The sequence below is a fragment of the Archocentrus centrarchus genome, chromosome 16 (assembly GCF_007364275.1).
Source record: "Archocentrus centrarchus isolate MPI-CPG fArcCen1 chromosome 16, fArcCen1, whole genome shotgun sequence".
NCBI classification, from domain to species: domain Eukaryota; kingdom Metazoa; phylum Chordata; class Actinopteri; order Cichliformes; family Cichlidae; genus Archocentrus; species Archocentrus centrarchus.
This window is the reverse complement of record NC_044361.1, coordinates 8,276,697-8,292,468: the sequence shown is the minus strand read 5'-3', so window position 1 is coordinate 8,292,468 and position 15,772 is coordinate 8,276,697. Positions and strand designations below refer to the sequence as shown.

Sequence of the window (15,772 nt, the reverse complement as noted above, 5' to 3'; positions counted from 1 at the left end):
ACATGAAGGGCATCTGTTCTGACCGCCTGGCTGAAGATCTACTTTACATTCTGTTGATTTGGCACATCTTAGCATTACTGCTCTCCCTGTTGCTGGCTTTGCTGGTGGATTTTGTTTTTTTTTTTCCCCATTCAGCAGACGTGACTTATCAGTCTTACCGTTTTGTCTCTGACCAGGAAAGCAGAGCACTGCAGAGAGGCCATCAGCATCTTGTGAGGGTTCCAGGAAACAGAGTCAACTCTTCATCGGACAAATGAAGGATGACAGAATGAGGTTACTGACACTGCGATATGAGCATTCAGTGATGTTCCACTTTACTAGAAGTTCACATTTTTATTCACTGTATAACTCTGAAGCTAAAATTTACCAGCAATAGAAAAAGTAAAAGAGAAAAATTGGTCTTGAAAATTACTGGTTGGCTTCATTTACATTTGTTACTCTCACTGAAACAAATGTAGGGACTCCAGAGTGAGAGGGTCGCACACACACACAGTTGCAGTTATGTGTCGCGCTGTAAAAATTCAGCTACCTCGGTGTATATTTTGGAGACTTGTACACAGCGTTTACCTGTGGATGCCCTTTAACAAGTGCTTGTGCTTCTTAGACATGAGAGCTGCTCCTCCCCAACATGCCTAAGGGGGACAGAAGAGGAAAATCCTGATGGGAGATGCTGACTGACAGAAAGGATTAAATGGATGGCTGAATTTGCAGTGAGCTCACGTCCACGTGCAGCCACAAGTTGTGCTTCTCACAGATGTCAGAGATTTCATCGATGGGATCAAACGCTCCGAGCACTGTGGTTCCTGCAGTAGCGTTTACCATGAAGGGAACCGCACCCTGAAGGCACAAAATGAGATCTTATTCTTTAGTTTTGGATCATCTTCCATTTCAAAAACCAAAGCTTGAAAAAAAAAAAATCAGATGGCTTCCTAACCTCACTTTTTGCCAGCATTATTTTGTCCTCGAGAGCAGAGGGAATCATCCTTCCTCTGAAAAACAGGCAAAGTTCAGATGGAAGACTTGATTCATTTCTGACAAACAAACTGAACTCAGGAACCCCCTACTCTGACTGGTTCAATAAATGACTTTATAATGTACATTTTCATATCTGCAGGTGTACGACTGAAGGAAAAAGCTGTGCTCACAGGCTTTGAGCAGCATATCATGTAGGTTTAAGCAGGACCGTGTGTGACAGAGACAGCCTACCTCTCATCAGTTGGGACAGTATAAACATTTTTAGTGCCGATCCCCATTAAAGCTGCTCCTTTGGAAATGGAGTAATGAGACTGAAAGAGAGCAAGTGAGAGTTTGTTAATAAAAATGGATGCCTGCGTCGGTGCTCTGATGCTCTCTCTGGCTTCCACAACAACATCACACACAATCACTCATGGGTTTCAATTTAATTTCTCCTTATGAATCACTGTTTATGCTCAATCAAGCAAGTAAATCATTTACTCCAGTAATTATTTGTGTGAAACAGGCCAGAGTATCACTCCATTAGCATTAAAAATGTGTATTAAAGCGGATATTGCTTTCACTTGTCTGGAGTGAATCCCTTCCTGGCATTGACTGTGTTTCTGTTGCAATTTGTGCCACATTTAGATTGAAAAATAGTTAATAGAAAAAAAATCTCTCCAGCCTCGCCCTGACTCCTGTACAAACTTACCTCTTGGGATGTTAATATGACCAGTCGCTGAGCAGAAAACATGCCAGCCTCTTTAAAATTTGGGCAGTAACGGTACCTGGCCAAGTTCACGGCATACATGTTGGACAATGAGCCACCTGAATGGAAAAATGATGTAATAAAGTTATAAGATCTCCTTGATGTCAGACCCTGTTTATCACGATCCAGCTGGGGCAGAAGTGCAAGGTGCTGATGGTGAGCGCACCTGGGTTGAAGATTCCATCGCCACCTTCTTCCCAGCCAATCACCTTGATCATCTTCCTCAGCACGGCATCCTCCATCAAGGTAAACACTGGAGCCACTTCATACGTGTACCTGACGGAAGCCATACGTGCATTATTTATTTATTTATTTTTTGGCATTTTTGGCCACAGCGGCTTTTTGTGACAGTGGAGAGAGACAGGAAATGGGGGAAAGATACAGGGGAAGACACGCGGGCAAATCGGCGACGGGCCGGGATGCGAACCCGCACCGCAACATGTGTGTATGTGGTCGCCGGCTTCACCACTAAGCCACCCAGGCTCCCATACGTGCATGATTTAAAAGTGTAGTATAACTCCACAGACAGCAGCAGACAGCACAAATATTCCCGTGTGTGACTTACAGGGTTATAATAAGTTGTATGACTCACAGATTGGTTTTGATTGCTTCAGCAATGAAGCTCGCCACCATAGAGTAGGGCTCCATCCCTGCATACAGCTGGTTGAAGAAACGGGGATGACCTACAGAGATGGGACAGAAAAACGGTGTACACTTAGGATCATATGCTGGCTGCCTGCTAGAGTGGCTTCAAATGAGCTCTTTCCTCATAAATTGATAACTTCAGTGCTGGATTATTTACCTCATATCAGTGCAACACTAATTTTTGTCACAGTCACTCAGTCTGCAAGCACATAGACGCTGCCATGAGACTTACTTAGAGGTCGGTTGGATCTATAACTTTGGGAAGACCATCAAATTTGTCAACTCTTTTTCCTCTAAAACTTTAAATGCAAAGAATGCATAACAACCATGAAAATGATTTAACAGATCATGGCACACAAACAACTTACATCTTTGCACCATCTTAAATTATCTAATTTACAGCTTTGAAGAAAAAATGTCACTTCTGAATAATGTTTTCTAATCTATTGGCTTGCCAGTGTGTTCACAAACACGCTGAATTAATCATTCATTTATTTATTTATTTATTTTTTTTGAGGTCCTGTAAACTAGAGCACTGAACAATCTGCTGGATCTTGTGCATTTATGTCTATTATTGCACAATCAGGCATATTACTTGTGGAAACAGAAGAAGCAAAAATAATGTAATCTGTCAGATTAGAAATCTGTGTAACAAATTGTAAAAGAAAGAAAATGTTCAGCAATTTAAAATAAGTTAATGTCCATATGGAGTCTTCAGTTGCCTGTTTATGGTATGTTTTTTTATATTTCGTGCTATCTTCAAAAAGTCTAATAGTGCATCCCCCGGTATCCAGTTGACATACACAGATGAAGCTGTAGGCAGTCAGGTATGCCATTCTTTTTGACCTTTTTAAAATTAGTGGATAAAATGTGTCAGCTTTTGCTCATCTTTGGCCGTCCCTGTCACATTCACAAAAACCTGCACTTCAGGAGCTACTTTGACTTGGATACATCATGTTAGCTGCTTTCCCCTCCAAAACAGTTGCAGAATGGACAAGATTAAAACTGAAATAACTCTACATACATTACATACCATGATACACTATAGATGGTTCATGCAAGTTATGAAAAACTTACTGGTCTTGACGCTATATCTGATGGCGTCTCTGCAGCGCTGCAGGATCTCAGACTCAGCTTCTCCTTCATCTCTCAGCTCGAGGTCCAGCAGCTTCTTCAGTTGCTCAGGAGCGTGCCACTCACAAACCTGGAAAGCAGCTAAAACATGTTACTGTCAAAGTCAACCAGTAACAATACCCCTACCCCCAAAGGAGGCAAAACTAAAAAAAAAAAAAAAAAAAAAAGGCATGCTTGCAGTTACTGGTTTTTAAATAAAGCTGATCTTTAATCATTAATCCTGTCTTGCATTAAGCTTATGGTGAGTGACTATCCGTCCTTGATGAAAAGCAAGAGAGCTTGAAACTCATGCTAAAGAGCTTATTTTTATTATTTTCAAGAATGAGATGTGCATCAGTCTGCATGCTCCTATCTGTGCTACTGCATTAATAGTCAATGACCCAGCTACTCACTTTGCTCATTGTGTCTCAGCTTTGCTGCTCTAACATGAATGTAAATATTCTGCAACTCAAGCACATGAATAATATTATTGCCACCCTGGATGCTACAATAACAGCAAACCAGTGCAAAATATAATAGATGCATGAAATTAGAGCAAGGACTATAAATGAGTAAAAAGTTAATCAGACATAATTTAATTAAGGGAAAAATGTCACAGAAAATCAAAAATATTTATGGTTTTTAAAATAAGTTTGCTGCACTTAATGAGGACCACTGTTGCATTTCCTTGTTTTCTGTCATTTATATACTGTTATAATTATGGATGTTCATATTAAATATGACAAGTAATGGCTGTGAGCCAGCTCACAGCTTTTTTTTTGATCTGTCCTTAATATGTGAGCGCTGAAGCCCCACCCACCTGCTGTTAAATAATTTGCTTAGGGAGGGGCAGCCAATCACAGGTAAGTTAGCTTAAAATGTGAGCGTCTTGAAAGGAGCGGGAGCTAAAACAGTGCAAACTGAAGGGCCGGGCCAAAGCACAGTATAAGATAAATAAGGATTTTTTGAAATTGATGATTACCTTCTCTTGGACATCAGTGGCCTTCTTCACCGCCTCGTCCACAATGATGTCCATTGCTTGGCTGATGAAGCTCTCTGCTGTTTGTTTGTTTGCAGTCGGGCTGTTCAGAACAAAGCTGCCAGCTGGAGAACATTTTTCAAGATGCCTCACTTGTGCCATGGGGCCCTGGCCTTCATAGGAATTCAAAAACAAAACAAACAATTTCTCAATCAAATAAAATTATTTTTTATGAAATTAAATTGACATCCGCACTAGTTGTGCAGAATTATCACAAAAAGCTAAATGTATTGTAAATGCACAAATAACACATTTCTGTCAGGACCACAACTCTAAATCAGATTGTTATTTGCATCTGTAATCATTTATATTTGGCAGTATGGCTCTGGGACTTCCCTGCCCTTCCACATGCATGTGGAAGCATGAAAAGAAGGAGTTGTGGGGGGGGGGGGTTTGCAAAGCAGCATGCTGAGGCAGCAGCAACTTAAATAGCACACACCGTGCACACTGATTGCAGCCCTCCCCGACTCTGCGGCCTGCCTGAACTAACACTGTGCTTAGTTAATGCGTCTAAGCATCATCTGCCACTTACCTTTAATTTCATGTTACCTTTTCCCTGTACAAATGCAATATTAAGATCCCACTGGATCTTAATATTGTCGTGTCGTATCTTTCTCCCACTACTCTGGCACGATAGTCCTAGTTGTTAACTGACTTCTGAGCCGACTGACCTCTGGCCCTACTGGTTATGGCAACAGTCCAAATTGTAGGACTAATTGAACTCACTCACCCCTCAAAACAAGCTCCTGCTTATCTTTGGAACTTCATCCCAATAAGTCAATCAAAGGCACGTGCCACTTTCCAGTTTGAGAGGAGCACGAGAAAAACAGAAGATTAAAAAAAAAGTGGCGTTGAGGAAAATTCTCATACGCATCAGTAAGCTTATCAAGATTTATTTGACTGTACTGTTGTCTCAAGACCCAGTTATTTCAGACTAATGCAGATAAGTGCAGAGAGAACATTTAAAGTTTAAATGTTAGAAAGGCGGTTTGTCAGGAGCTGAGTTTAAGAAGTTAAAATCTCATATTGATGTTAAATTGAGCTCAGGTATGATTAGGAGAAATAGGGTGGACAAATAATTCTCATTCCCTCTGAGTGTCGTTGCAGCAAACTTGATGAGCTTATTGAGCTCAAAACATTATTTTTTAGCTGTTATTCTGCTTTAATTGTAATGTGCATGAATGAAATATACATGTTAAAATAAAATGAAATATAATACATATAGATGTCCATTCAGAGGTTACTTCAAACATATCAGAGCATTGCATTTGTTAAGTGTCCTTAATAAGATGCAGTATGTGGTAGCTTGTGCTAAGTGAAATGCTTATAATAAAAGTGCTAATTTGATATAATTAGACATCCTTTCTTTTGCAAACTAAAATAAAATGTACCTGTCCGCTGAAAAAGCCTTACCATTAATGTGTCTCTCCACGTTTGATGCCATTTCTCAGCTGTGATGCTGCCTTCAGTTTTTTTTTTTTGCACATTCTCAGCAACCCGTCTTATTTATACAGGGAAGGACGGACTCTCCTGATGTCATGGAATTTCCCACTTATGCCTTTGCATGCACAGCAATCAGTAACATCTACACCACTAAATAAAGGTGACTGATAATGCCACTAATAGTTATGTTGACTTGTGTTTTTACTGTGCCTTATTACGGTTGCTTGTAGGTTAAAAAAAGAAACTATACAACATAAGTATACTGTACAAACATAAGCAAAGAGAAGTGCAATTGATCATAAGGTTGTGCAACATTCAGGTAGTTGCATGCAGCTGTGCACCACCAAACTGCTGGACTGAACATTGTCCTTTTACCCCTGTTGTGGAAAAGTACTGAAACTGCTCTTACTGTGGAAAGTTACAGAATCTCTCAATTTCAGTCACATTGATTATTTGATTTAAAGTTAAACAAAAAAAGAGGAGAGTATATCCAGGTAATGTCTCACGCCCATCACATCATGTACTGGTGCTTGCTCAGGACACATTGCATCACATTTTCACCCACTGGGTTTGCTTTAACTTTTTAATGTGCAGAAAGATACTGGAGAGTTCATTACATCTCCTTTAATGTCCGAAAAAGACCCAACTGCAGACTAAAGTACTTCACTGTTGTCATCACTGTTGCTGGATGTGGTAAGGACATGTAACCGTGGAAAGAAAAATTGCATGGATAAACCTGACCACACAATTTAAAGCCTGAACCAATCAGAAACAGGAAAAAAGTAAAATGAAAGAAGTGATCCCAGACAGGGCTCGAACACTCATTCAAAAAAGAGTATTCTGTATGTGTTGGAAAATGACTCCAAGGGGTTAGTTATCCTGGTTTAAAATACAATGAAAAGAGATTTCTGGATGTGTGAGTTTGGTAGCAGCCAAGTGGGAACCTTCAACTGGGCTGAAAATGAAGCCAATGTGAAATGGCCAAAACTGCAGTTCCTCAAAGTACCACTTGAGGATGGCTCGAAAAGTGAGTCAGTCTCCATGGACTCCCATGTTAAGATGGCCAACTTTACAGCATTAAATACAGTAATCCCTTGCTACTTCGCGGTTCACTTTTCGCGGGTTTTCAATCAATATTAGTGTAAAATATTTATTGCGGTATTTTTGCTGTTTCGTGGATTTTTGCGGTACTTGTTCTTCACATGCATAGTACGTGTTGTACAGTAATGTATATACTTGGTGTATAAGTGTGTGGGGAGGGTTTATAAAAACTTAAAATAGTGTATAACTACTAAAATAATGTATAAGTATTAAAATAAATATAGCGTCCCTACTTCGCGGATTTTCACTTATGGTCCTGGAACGTAACACCCGCTATAAGTGAGGGATTACTGTAGCATATTTACAACATGGTTAAAAAAAAAAGGCTTTGGTTTTTATGGATAAGTTCTCCTGCACAGAAACTGTACGGTGGTTGAGAAGAAACAGCACAGTGATAAGATATGGAAGCTTGTTTCTGCCACTAAAAAAAATTGCTATCCATAACTCGAAAATTTCTTTAAATTATTTCTTTATTTATTTTTTTAAAGCCTGTCATGTCTGGCAGATCTTGCAAACAGAACTGTGATCTGAATGCATTGTTATGCCAAACATATTTGCTATTTCAAGATGAGCTCTATAGGTTTTCTATAGGCTCCTCTTGTTAGTCTGTGACCCTTTATTTTATTTGAATTATGTTTAACATGCTATGTGACAAATTATGCTGGAGCTGACATGCTTAGGAAAAGAAAAGAGAAAAGAAAGAAAAGAGAAAGGGAAAGGAAAAAAAGAAGAAAATAGAGAGAAAATAGAAAAAAGAAACAGGAAAGAGTGCAAGTAAGTAAACCAAATAGTTCATCACTTGTTAAACATAAGATATTGACAATATTTGCAAAATTAAAAATTGTGTGGGGAAAACAAAATAAAAGAAGAAGCATGGTTACACAAACCAACCATTTTGTGTATTATTACGTGGGTGTTTGTGTTTGTGTCATGAAATGTACTTACTTGCAATGAGGGCAGAACGCCACAGCCCTGCCCATCAAAAGCTAGAGGCAGGCAAAGAGAGCCCCAGGAAGCCCAGGCCACCAGCAGCCCATCAAGACCTACGAGGACCCGAGCCACTCTCCAAAGAGAACCGCACACCCACTCCAGCAGACAGGAGAGAGAGGTCCCAACAGAGCCCCCACCCACACACACACACAGCCGAGGAGCAAGGGTCCAGAGAACCTGAGGCGATGAGAAGCCAGCCCCCCCCCCCCCCAGCAGCCAGCCCCTGCACAGGCCGGCGGCAGGGCTCCAGGGCCCCCGGTACCCGAGGACCGCCCCCCCCACAGACCCCCCCCGCCCCACGCCGAAGAAGCCGCCGAAGAAGCCGCCGAAGAAGCCACCGCAGCGCTGCGCCACAACCCCCAGGGGAGCAGGTCAACTCCCATGCCAGAACATCCAGCCCCACCCAGGAACCCGAGGCACCCACACCCCAGGGGGGCAGGAGGCAACCAGCAGGGAGTGGCCAGGAGGCAAGGCACAAGGCCCAGACCCAGGTCCAGCCATACATACAAACACACACGCACACCCACAAGCACACCCATGTACACATTTATGCACAGATACACATACATGCACATACACACTCACCCACACACATATAAACACAAATTTTGAGAAAAAGTTACCTATCTCAAAATTTAGAGCTAATTAACTTGAAATGTTGAGTTAGTGCTGCCAGTCAGGAAGCTCTGTGAAGGTACGTGATTTCCTTGTTACTAGGAAGCAGGAGGCTGAAGGAATCAGCTATCAGTTCAACATGAAAACATTGATTCCCTACCTTTATGCAGTTCTTATTTGCTAAAAGGCATTCAAAGGTCAAAACCTGACAACAGTTTGTTCACATTTGCTAGCTAACATATACTGTTGCTACCTATTTTTGATTGTGCATGCATTGCTATCATTGGCTTCGGATAACAAGGAAATGATCTTTTCACGGAGCTTTGTGATTTGCAGAGCTAACTTGAAATTTCGGGAAAATAAGTCAAAATTTTGAGTGATGGACAGCAAAAAAGGTTTTTCAGTGGTGGAAACAAGCTTCCATAATAAGGCTTTCAGTTTAAGGCGTGGCTTCTTCTTCTGGTGTTCCAACACTGGCAGCTGTAGCCCACAGCGTTCTGGTAGATGTGACTACTGCTAATTCGAGTCACTGCACTGGAAACTCTCCAACATGATTTTGGTGTTGGTGCCTTTGGATAATTTTTAAATGGAATTATCTGAAAAACAATATGGCCTGCTGTGTGGTACAGACAATCCTAGAAATATGGGCTCCAGTTTTGATGAGCATAATTCTAGTATTTCATTATTCTGTTACTTAGCATTAATTAGCATGTCTGCTTGTCTGTGTCTGTTCCCTGCCCCTGAACAGTTTGTGACTGCAGCTTGCTTGCCAAAAGTGCAATGGGTGACATTACAGTGGCTATGTCCATCTTTTTTATACAGTCTCTGGTTTTAGCAGCAGTTAAGAGAGACAGGGGACATGATAACAGTGTACAGGCTGTGTTATTGTTAAGGGTGTGTGGATATCTGGGCCTCTTTAAACTGTGAGGTGTCAGTGAGCCCATAAATTTGGGATTATTTGATTCAATACAATTTTACATTAACAAGTATACAATAAAGGAAACCATTGATGCTAGCAGTTCTGTAAGTCAAGTCACAAGGACATGTAAATGCAACAACATCCAACAATGATGTTTACTACTGTCATCTCACTTCATTCTTCTTACTTTTTCTTACTTTTCTTACATTCACTCCATTCCTTCAATCTCATTGTACATCCTGTATAATGACAATAAAGGCATTCTATTCTATTCTATTCTATTAACACTTAGAAATAGCATGAAAGAAAATGATTTTTGCTTAGATCTGATTATGACAACACCTGGTTTATAAAATTCACCATTGTATGGTAATCAGTTCAATATTTGTTGAGATATTTTACAGGATAACTGAAGATATCGAATCATTATTGGAGAATCCCTATATGGTGCCAGGTTCATTTTCTGTACCTGATTTCATTGAGTTCCAATTTATCACTTGAGCATAAATCCATCTTAGATCAAAGTGGAGGACTGACCAGTTAAATGTTTAGCAGATGGTCCAGTGTGACTTCTAGTGGTGTGCGATACTGAAAATTTTGGTATCGATCCGATACCCAATTATAAGCAATATTGCTGATAGCAATACCGATACTTTAAAGTTATAATGCAGCTCATATAGGGGAGAGCAGTGTGTCATGATTTTAGAGATGAATCATCAATTTGCCAAATCTGAACACAATTTAATGACCACTCAGTCACTGAGATTTTTGCTTTCCACTGTAATTAGTTAAACAATGAAACACACCTTTCAGCTTTTAACGAAACTGAGTTTTTGGAGACCTGAAATGTAAGTGTACCTGTGTTTAAAGCACTTTGGGTCAATCTGTGTTGTAAATGTGTTACAAACAGACTTGACAGTCGGCACAAAAAGTTATTATATTCAGACATTTTTCATAGTTCGTATTTGAGGTATATTTTTCAGTTCAAATACAATAATTTAACATAATTCACTGGATTGAATGTATTATTTGAAAGTCTGAATATAGTTTTACAGTAATCAATCTGATGAAGTGACAACTATGATGACTAATAACATTTTAACATTAACTAAAGCTGAAGGACTCACAGTCATGACTGAAACATCACTTTCACCACTATATGATCTACTTGGATATTCTTTGCCTCTCTAGCCGCTTTTCCACCAATGAGGTTCCGGCGCCGGTTCCAGTATTTGAACCGTTCAGCGTTTTTCCACCATGAATGCATTCGGTGCTCGGCCGAAAAACGGGTTCAACTCTGGCCCCACAAGCTAGCTGGTCTGGAACCAAGAACGTGTGACGAAAGCGGCGCAGGGCGTGACTCTGCCGTCTGTATTACATGAGAAAAGTGAAGCTATTTTCGCGGCTGTGAATTAGGTTGAGCTCTAAGGCTAAACTTGCTGCTTTGTATCAGTTTATATCACAGATAAAAGAACTCAAAGTGTGTACTTGTCGTCTTGCTCGTATTTTCTGTCTGTGTTTACCTCTGTGTTGCACTCAGATGCTGCAGTAGTTTTGTTTGGACCATAAAATGTGTTAGCAGCACAAGAAAGGGGAGCGTGTTCTCCCACGCTCTTCGGTTTCCGTGTCCAGACGAGGACCCGCCCACACTCATGTGTAAAGGAGCGGTTCGCAAGCGCGGTGGAAATGCGGGCCCGTTCTTAAGCTTTTCGCTGGTTCTTTTGGGAACAGCACCGGCACCGGCACCGGAACCCAGGCGGTGGAAAAGGGGCTTCTGAAAGAACTGTGACATTGACCTCTGACCTCTCTGCTGGTGGTCTGGGTCTTTCTGATTTCCTTCATGCTCTATTTCTTTTGCTGTGCATTCTTTCTCTTTTTCGTGGATTTTCATGCCTTATATAAGTTGGTGGTGTCTCAGTACAGAATTTCCTTCCAATACACGTCACTGTTTACAGCGTTTTCATGCACAGCTGTAAAGTACTTCTACACGCTGCTCCGCTTTCCCACTCAGTGCAGCCTACATGCCTCTGTGCAGTGCCACTGAGTCACGTGACCAGAGCACAACTAATCACAGCAGAGCAGGGAGGACGGGGCGGAGCAAAGCGTGTCTACATGACGTCTGCATTGACGTGTCTGCTTTCTGAAGAAGAACGGGAGTAACTTGCAGAACTTACAGGAGACAAATAAAAGCATCGATTCTGCTAATATTGATCTGATACCAATGCCACCAGTGGTATCAATACTATCACCCTAGTGACGTCCTTCAGACTGGATTTTATTGTGAGATATGAAGTAAAGGCACAATTCATGATCCACATATAGCAAAAGTCCAGCAGCAGTTTCTTCCACCCTACCCCCTCACCTTTATCAGACAGCTGATTTAAAAAAAAAAAAAAAATCACTAAAGAATGAAAAAGTTCATGCAGTTTGTAACCCTTACCCAGTATTGAACCTACATGCAACGTGGAGCCCTGATGCAATAAAGCACAACAGCTTTAAACAGAGCACTGTAGCAGGTTTCATGCCGCTGCAGACCCACAGCCATCCTGGATCCTCGGTCATTGATTTATTGTTTTCCTAGAGAGGAGGTAGGGCTTCTGAGAAACTGCAGCCTTATCTTAGAGATAAGATAAGAGATAAGCGGCACTGATATCACTTAAAAGGTCGAGTCCAGAGACAAGGTTTTAAATGGAAAAGCTTCATTTATCATTAACTATTGATTGAAGCTCATGCAAAGATGTAAAATGACATTCATCTGTTTTTAATATTTTTAAACATGGTGATGCTGTTAATGAGTATAATTTTGACTGAATTTCACTTGTTTCTGCTTGCTAAAAAGATGCATGAAATGGGACTGTGACACAGCAGGGCTTTGGGGCCACAGCTGTATTGCCTCTTGGCTGTAGTTTGCATCCTTTTGTGCCTCTCTGTATCTTTCTGTGAAAGTAAACAGACAACAAGACGGAGGTGTACAGTATGTGTTATAACTAAGGGGTGCTAAGGTATCCCATTTTCCACAGAAAATCGTCTTTGCCACTTCAGCACAAGTATAGAGTATAAAGTTAAGCATCATAACTGGATAGTTTTATTCAACATTAATGTCTCACTTAATATAGTTGAAAATTAATCATTCTCTCAGCTGCATTCCTTGATGTTGAAATGTGTCATGCTTGTTTTAACAGCTTATTTTGAATAAAAGACTTAAAATTAAACCACAAAAAGGAGAAAAAGTTCATTCTCCGTTTAAACAGCTGCTTTTACACAGCTGGGCTTCACACTCACGGTTGCTAGGCGACATGAGCTACAGGTGAGGACAGGTGACGCTGATATGAAGGCTAGCCGCTCACGTCCTACCTTTGCGGTCTTCGTGGGCTCTGAAGGACGTGGGCCGGGTCCTTCGCAGGATGTGGCCCCTGAATTTGGACATTGTGCGTCGATATAATCTGTATGCCGGGAACTCGTGCACTGAGAAACGTTCCACGGTGCAAAGTGCGTTAAAATGCATTACAATTTTTAATTCGTTAATTTCCCCGTAATTAATTAATCGAAATTAACGCGTTAAAGTCCCAGCCCTAATATATTTATCTAATCCTTAATGATTACTGCCCCCCTTTTTTTCCTTATCTCCTTGTGTGTCATGTCATTGTAAAGGTGTTTATTTTAGGTGTGTTTTATTACTCAAAAGATATCGAGTTTGTCCCTGAGTTGATTTTGTCTTGTCAGTTTATAAGTGTAACATTGTTCTTGAAAAAGTAAAATGAAGTATTCTAAAAAAACAAAACAAACAAACAAAAACGGTTGGCTAGGATTCTACCGTGTCATCAAATTTTAGACCAATTTCCAAACTACCTTTTCTTTAAACAACTTTGGAGAAAATTGTCTATATACAGCTGAAAGAGTTTTGAGAGTCAAACAATGTTTTTGAGGTTTTCCAGTCTGGTTTTAAGTCTTTTCATAGCACAGAATCTGTACTACAGAGGGTTTTTAATGACATTCCTTTAGCTACAGACTCCAGAGACCAACAGCTGCTTTTGATATGGTGGATCACAGTATTTTAATTTCTCATCTAGAGTATTGTGCAGGCGTTCATGGCACTGCCCTGAAATGGTGTGGGTCCTACCTGGCTGACAGAATTTTTTGTGTTACTCTCAATAGTTTTAATACCCCAGGGTTCCATCCTTGGGGCCCTGCTATATTCAATATATCTTCTTCCCTTGGGTTCCATTTTCATGCTGATGACAGCCAGGTGTTTGTCCCCTTAAAACAAGAATAAGCTTAATCTATAAAACCTGCAAATGCACAACTGAGATAGGCCAACAGTTCTATAAAGAACAAAAAGACAGGCGACATCACTTTCACTCAAGGTCAGAAAGAAAACATGAAATAACCCAATATAAAACATGGGAAATACCATGCTTAGCAAGGGACACACATGCCCTCACCCCTTCAGGCCTGCAAGGTCATTCAGCCTTAAACCACACCAACAAGTCTGCAGATATTGCACAAACACTTAAGCTTTGCATTTTCAAAAGCGTTAACACATCTATATAAAACATATACAGATATGTCTGACATATAAGCAGATTCCATGACATGTGACAGTTTACCTAAAACTCACTGGCTTGTTCCAAAAGCCTTGAGTGTGGTCTTCTGCTTGGTCTGATGGAGCAGCGCAACTGAACTTCCTGTTTCCTGTGGAGGTATTCATAGTTTTCCTCCCCTTCAGCTCCTGCCAACACAAACCAACGAAGACTCCCAGGATAAATTCACCCACTGATGGCAAAGGAAAACATCTTCCCACCCATTTCCCAACTGGCTACACTCTCCCCTGTTACAAAGTCAACATCCCAGCTGACTTAACTCAAATTCTTAACCTCACTAATAGCTTCCCTGAAGAAAACAGTACCCATATTGGTTAGTAACAGACAGTACATCAGGACTAATTGAGATTGTACTACAAACAGACCCAGGGAGATGATGAGGATTAGGATGAATCCCTGCATTTGACCTTTGACTCCGACGGGGTGCTGGAGTAGGTACTGTCACCTCAACATTGTCCAGAAATCTATCACAGGTGAGTCAAACTGCATCAGGTGTAGGTGAAATAACTGCTGTCCTAACATTATCCTGGACCTCAGAAACTGCATGTTCAGAACCAGGCTCCTCTTCACCCCTGAGATATAAACTGGGATATGAAGTTTCTTCAACAACAACTGGGGCTGAGTCTAGGCATTGGTGACCTTTTTAATGGGACCACCCTCAGCTGGTTCCACTGCATGCATGCTACCCTGAATTTCAACCACTCTGTGCACCCTTGGTCCCCAGGCATCTTGAATTTTATTTCTGCCTTGAGGTCAATGGCAAAGGTAAACTAACTGACCCACTTCTATTGATGGACAGAGTATTTTGTCCCTGTCCAATATTGTCTTACTCTGGCATGAACATCACTAAAATGTTGCTGATGTACTGCTAACCAGTCTTGCTTCCTGTTAAATGTTTGCTCCCAGCAGTGTTAATTTTGACAGCAAATTTTGATTTAGTTTTAGTCAAAGTCTTTTGACGCAAATGTAATTTAGTTTTAGTCATAATTTAGTCATTTGAATAGTTTTAGTCAACAAAATTATCATAAGAATATAGAGGGTGTAAAATGTAAATGCTTTTTCTTCAGTTCCCTTGAATTAGTCATTATACACACTCACACAAAATTAAACATTTATTGAAAGTTATGGAATATTATTGATGATATTAACATTAGCATTTCACCTGCTTCCCACACACCTGATCATTAAAACCACCTTACTGAAATAATTCTAGGGTTTTACAGCAGGACACGCTCTGAAAGGTACAGGGCAGTGTTCAGGACTAAGATTAGGAAAGGCCAATCCACCGCGGTGTGGAGATTTTCTCTAAACATAAATGCTAAACTGGGAAAAACACTTTACCCTGCATGACATGCTTACCTTTGCATGGAGATCTGGGTGACGGGTTTGCAGATGTTTAAGATTTGTTGTGTTTTTACCCGAGATAGTCGCCCCACATGGTTTGCATATCGTTTTGTTTGTCACGGCATCAAAGGACAAATGTGTCCATACATCGGCTCTTCTCTTTCTCCCTGCTGACATTGTTTACATAACTTAGTTCTATCGGAAGTAAAGACAAATCACAGGCTAGTTTGTCCTTCCCG

The 15,772-nt window shown here is 40.7% G+C and overlaps 1 protein-coding gene across 2 annotated transcripts; it reads right to left on the bottom strand.

The window, feature by feature from the left end:
• Positions 1-91: 91 nt before the first annotated feature.
• LOC115794570 (acidic amino acid decarboxylase GADL1-like) lies at positions 92-5,997 on the bottom strand. Of its 2 annotated transcripts, none has more exons than XM_030750147.1 (11): positions 5,053-5,208; positions 4,464-4,633; positions 3,446-3,572; positions 2,316-2,406; positions 1,890-1,999; positions 1,667-1,782; positions 1,207-1,286; positions 935-989; positions 721-837; positions 568-632; positions 92-240 (listed from the first exon to the last, which is right to left on the bottom strand). In XM_030750147.1, exons 2-11 carry the CDS (start codon positions 4,620-4,622, stop codon positions 132-134), a joined length of 1,029 nt encoding a protein of 342 aa, XP_030606007.1. In that variant the 5' UTR covers positions 4,623-4,633; positions 5,053-5,208; the 3' UTR covers positions 92-131. The 2 variants fall into 2 exon arrangements, with proteins under 2 accessions (XP_030606007.1, XP_030606006.1); XM_030750146.1 differs by lacking the exon at positions 5,053-5,208 and adding an exon at positions 5,934-5,997 and having other exon boundaries at positions 95-240.
• Between the last annotated feature and the right edge of the window lie 9,775 nt (positions 5,998-15,772).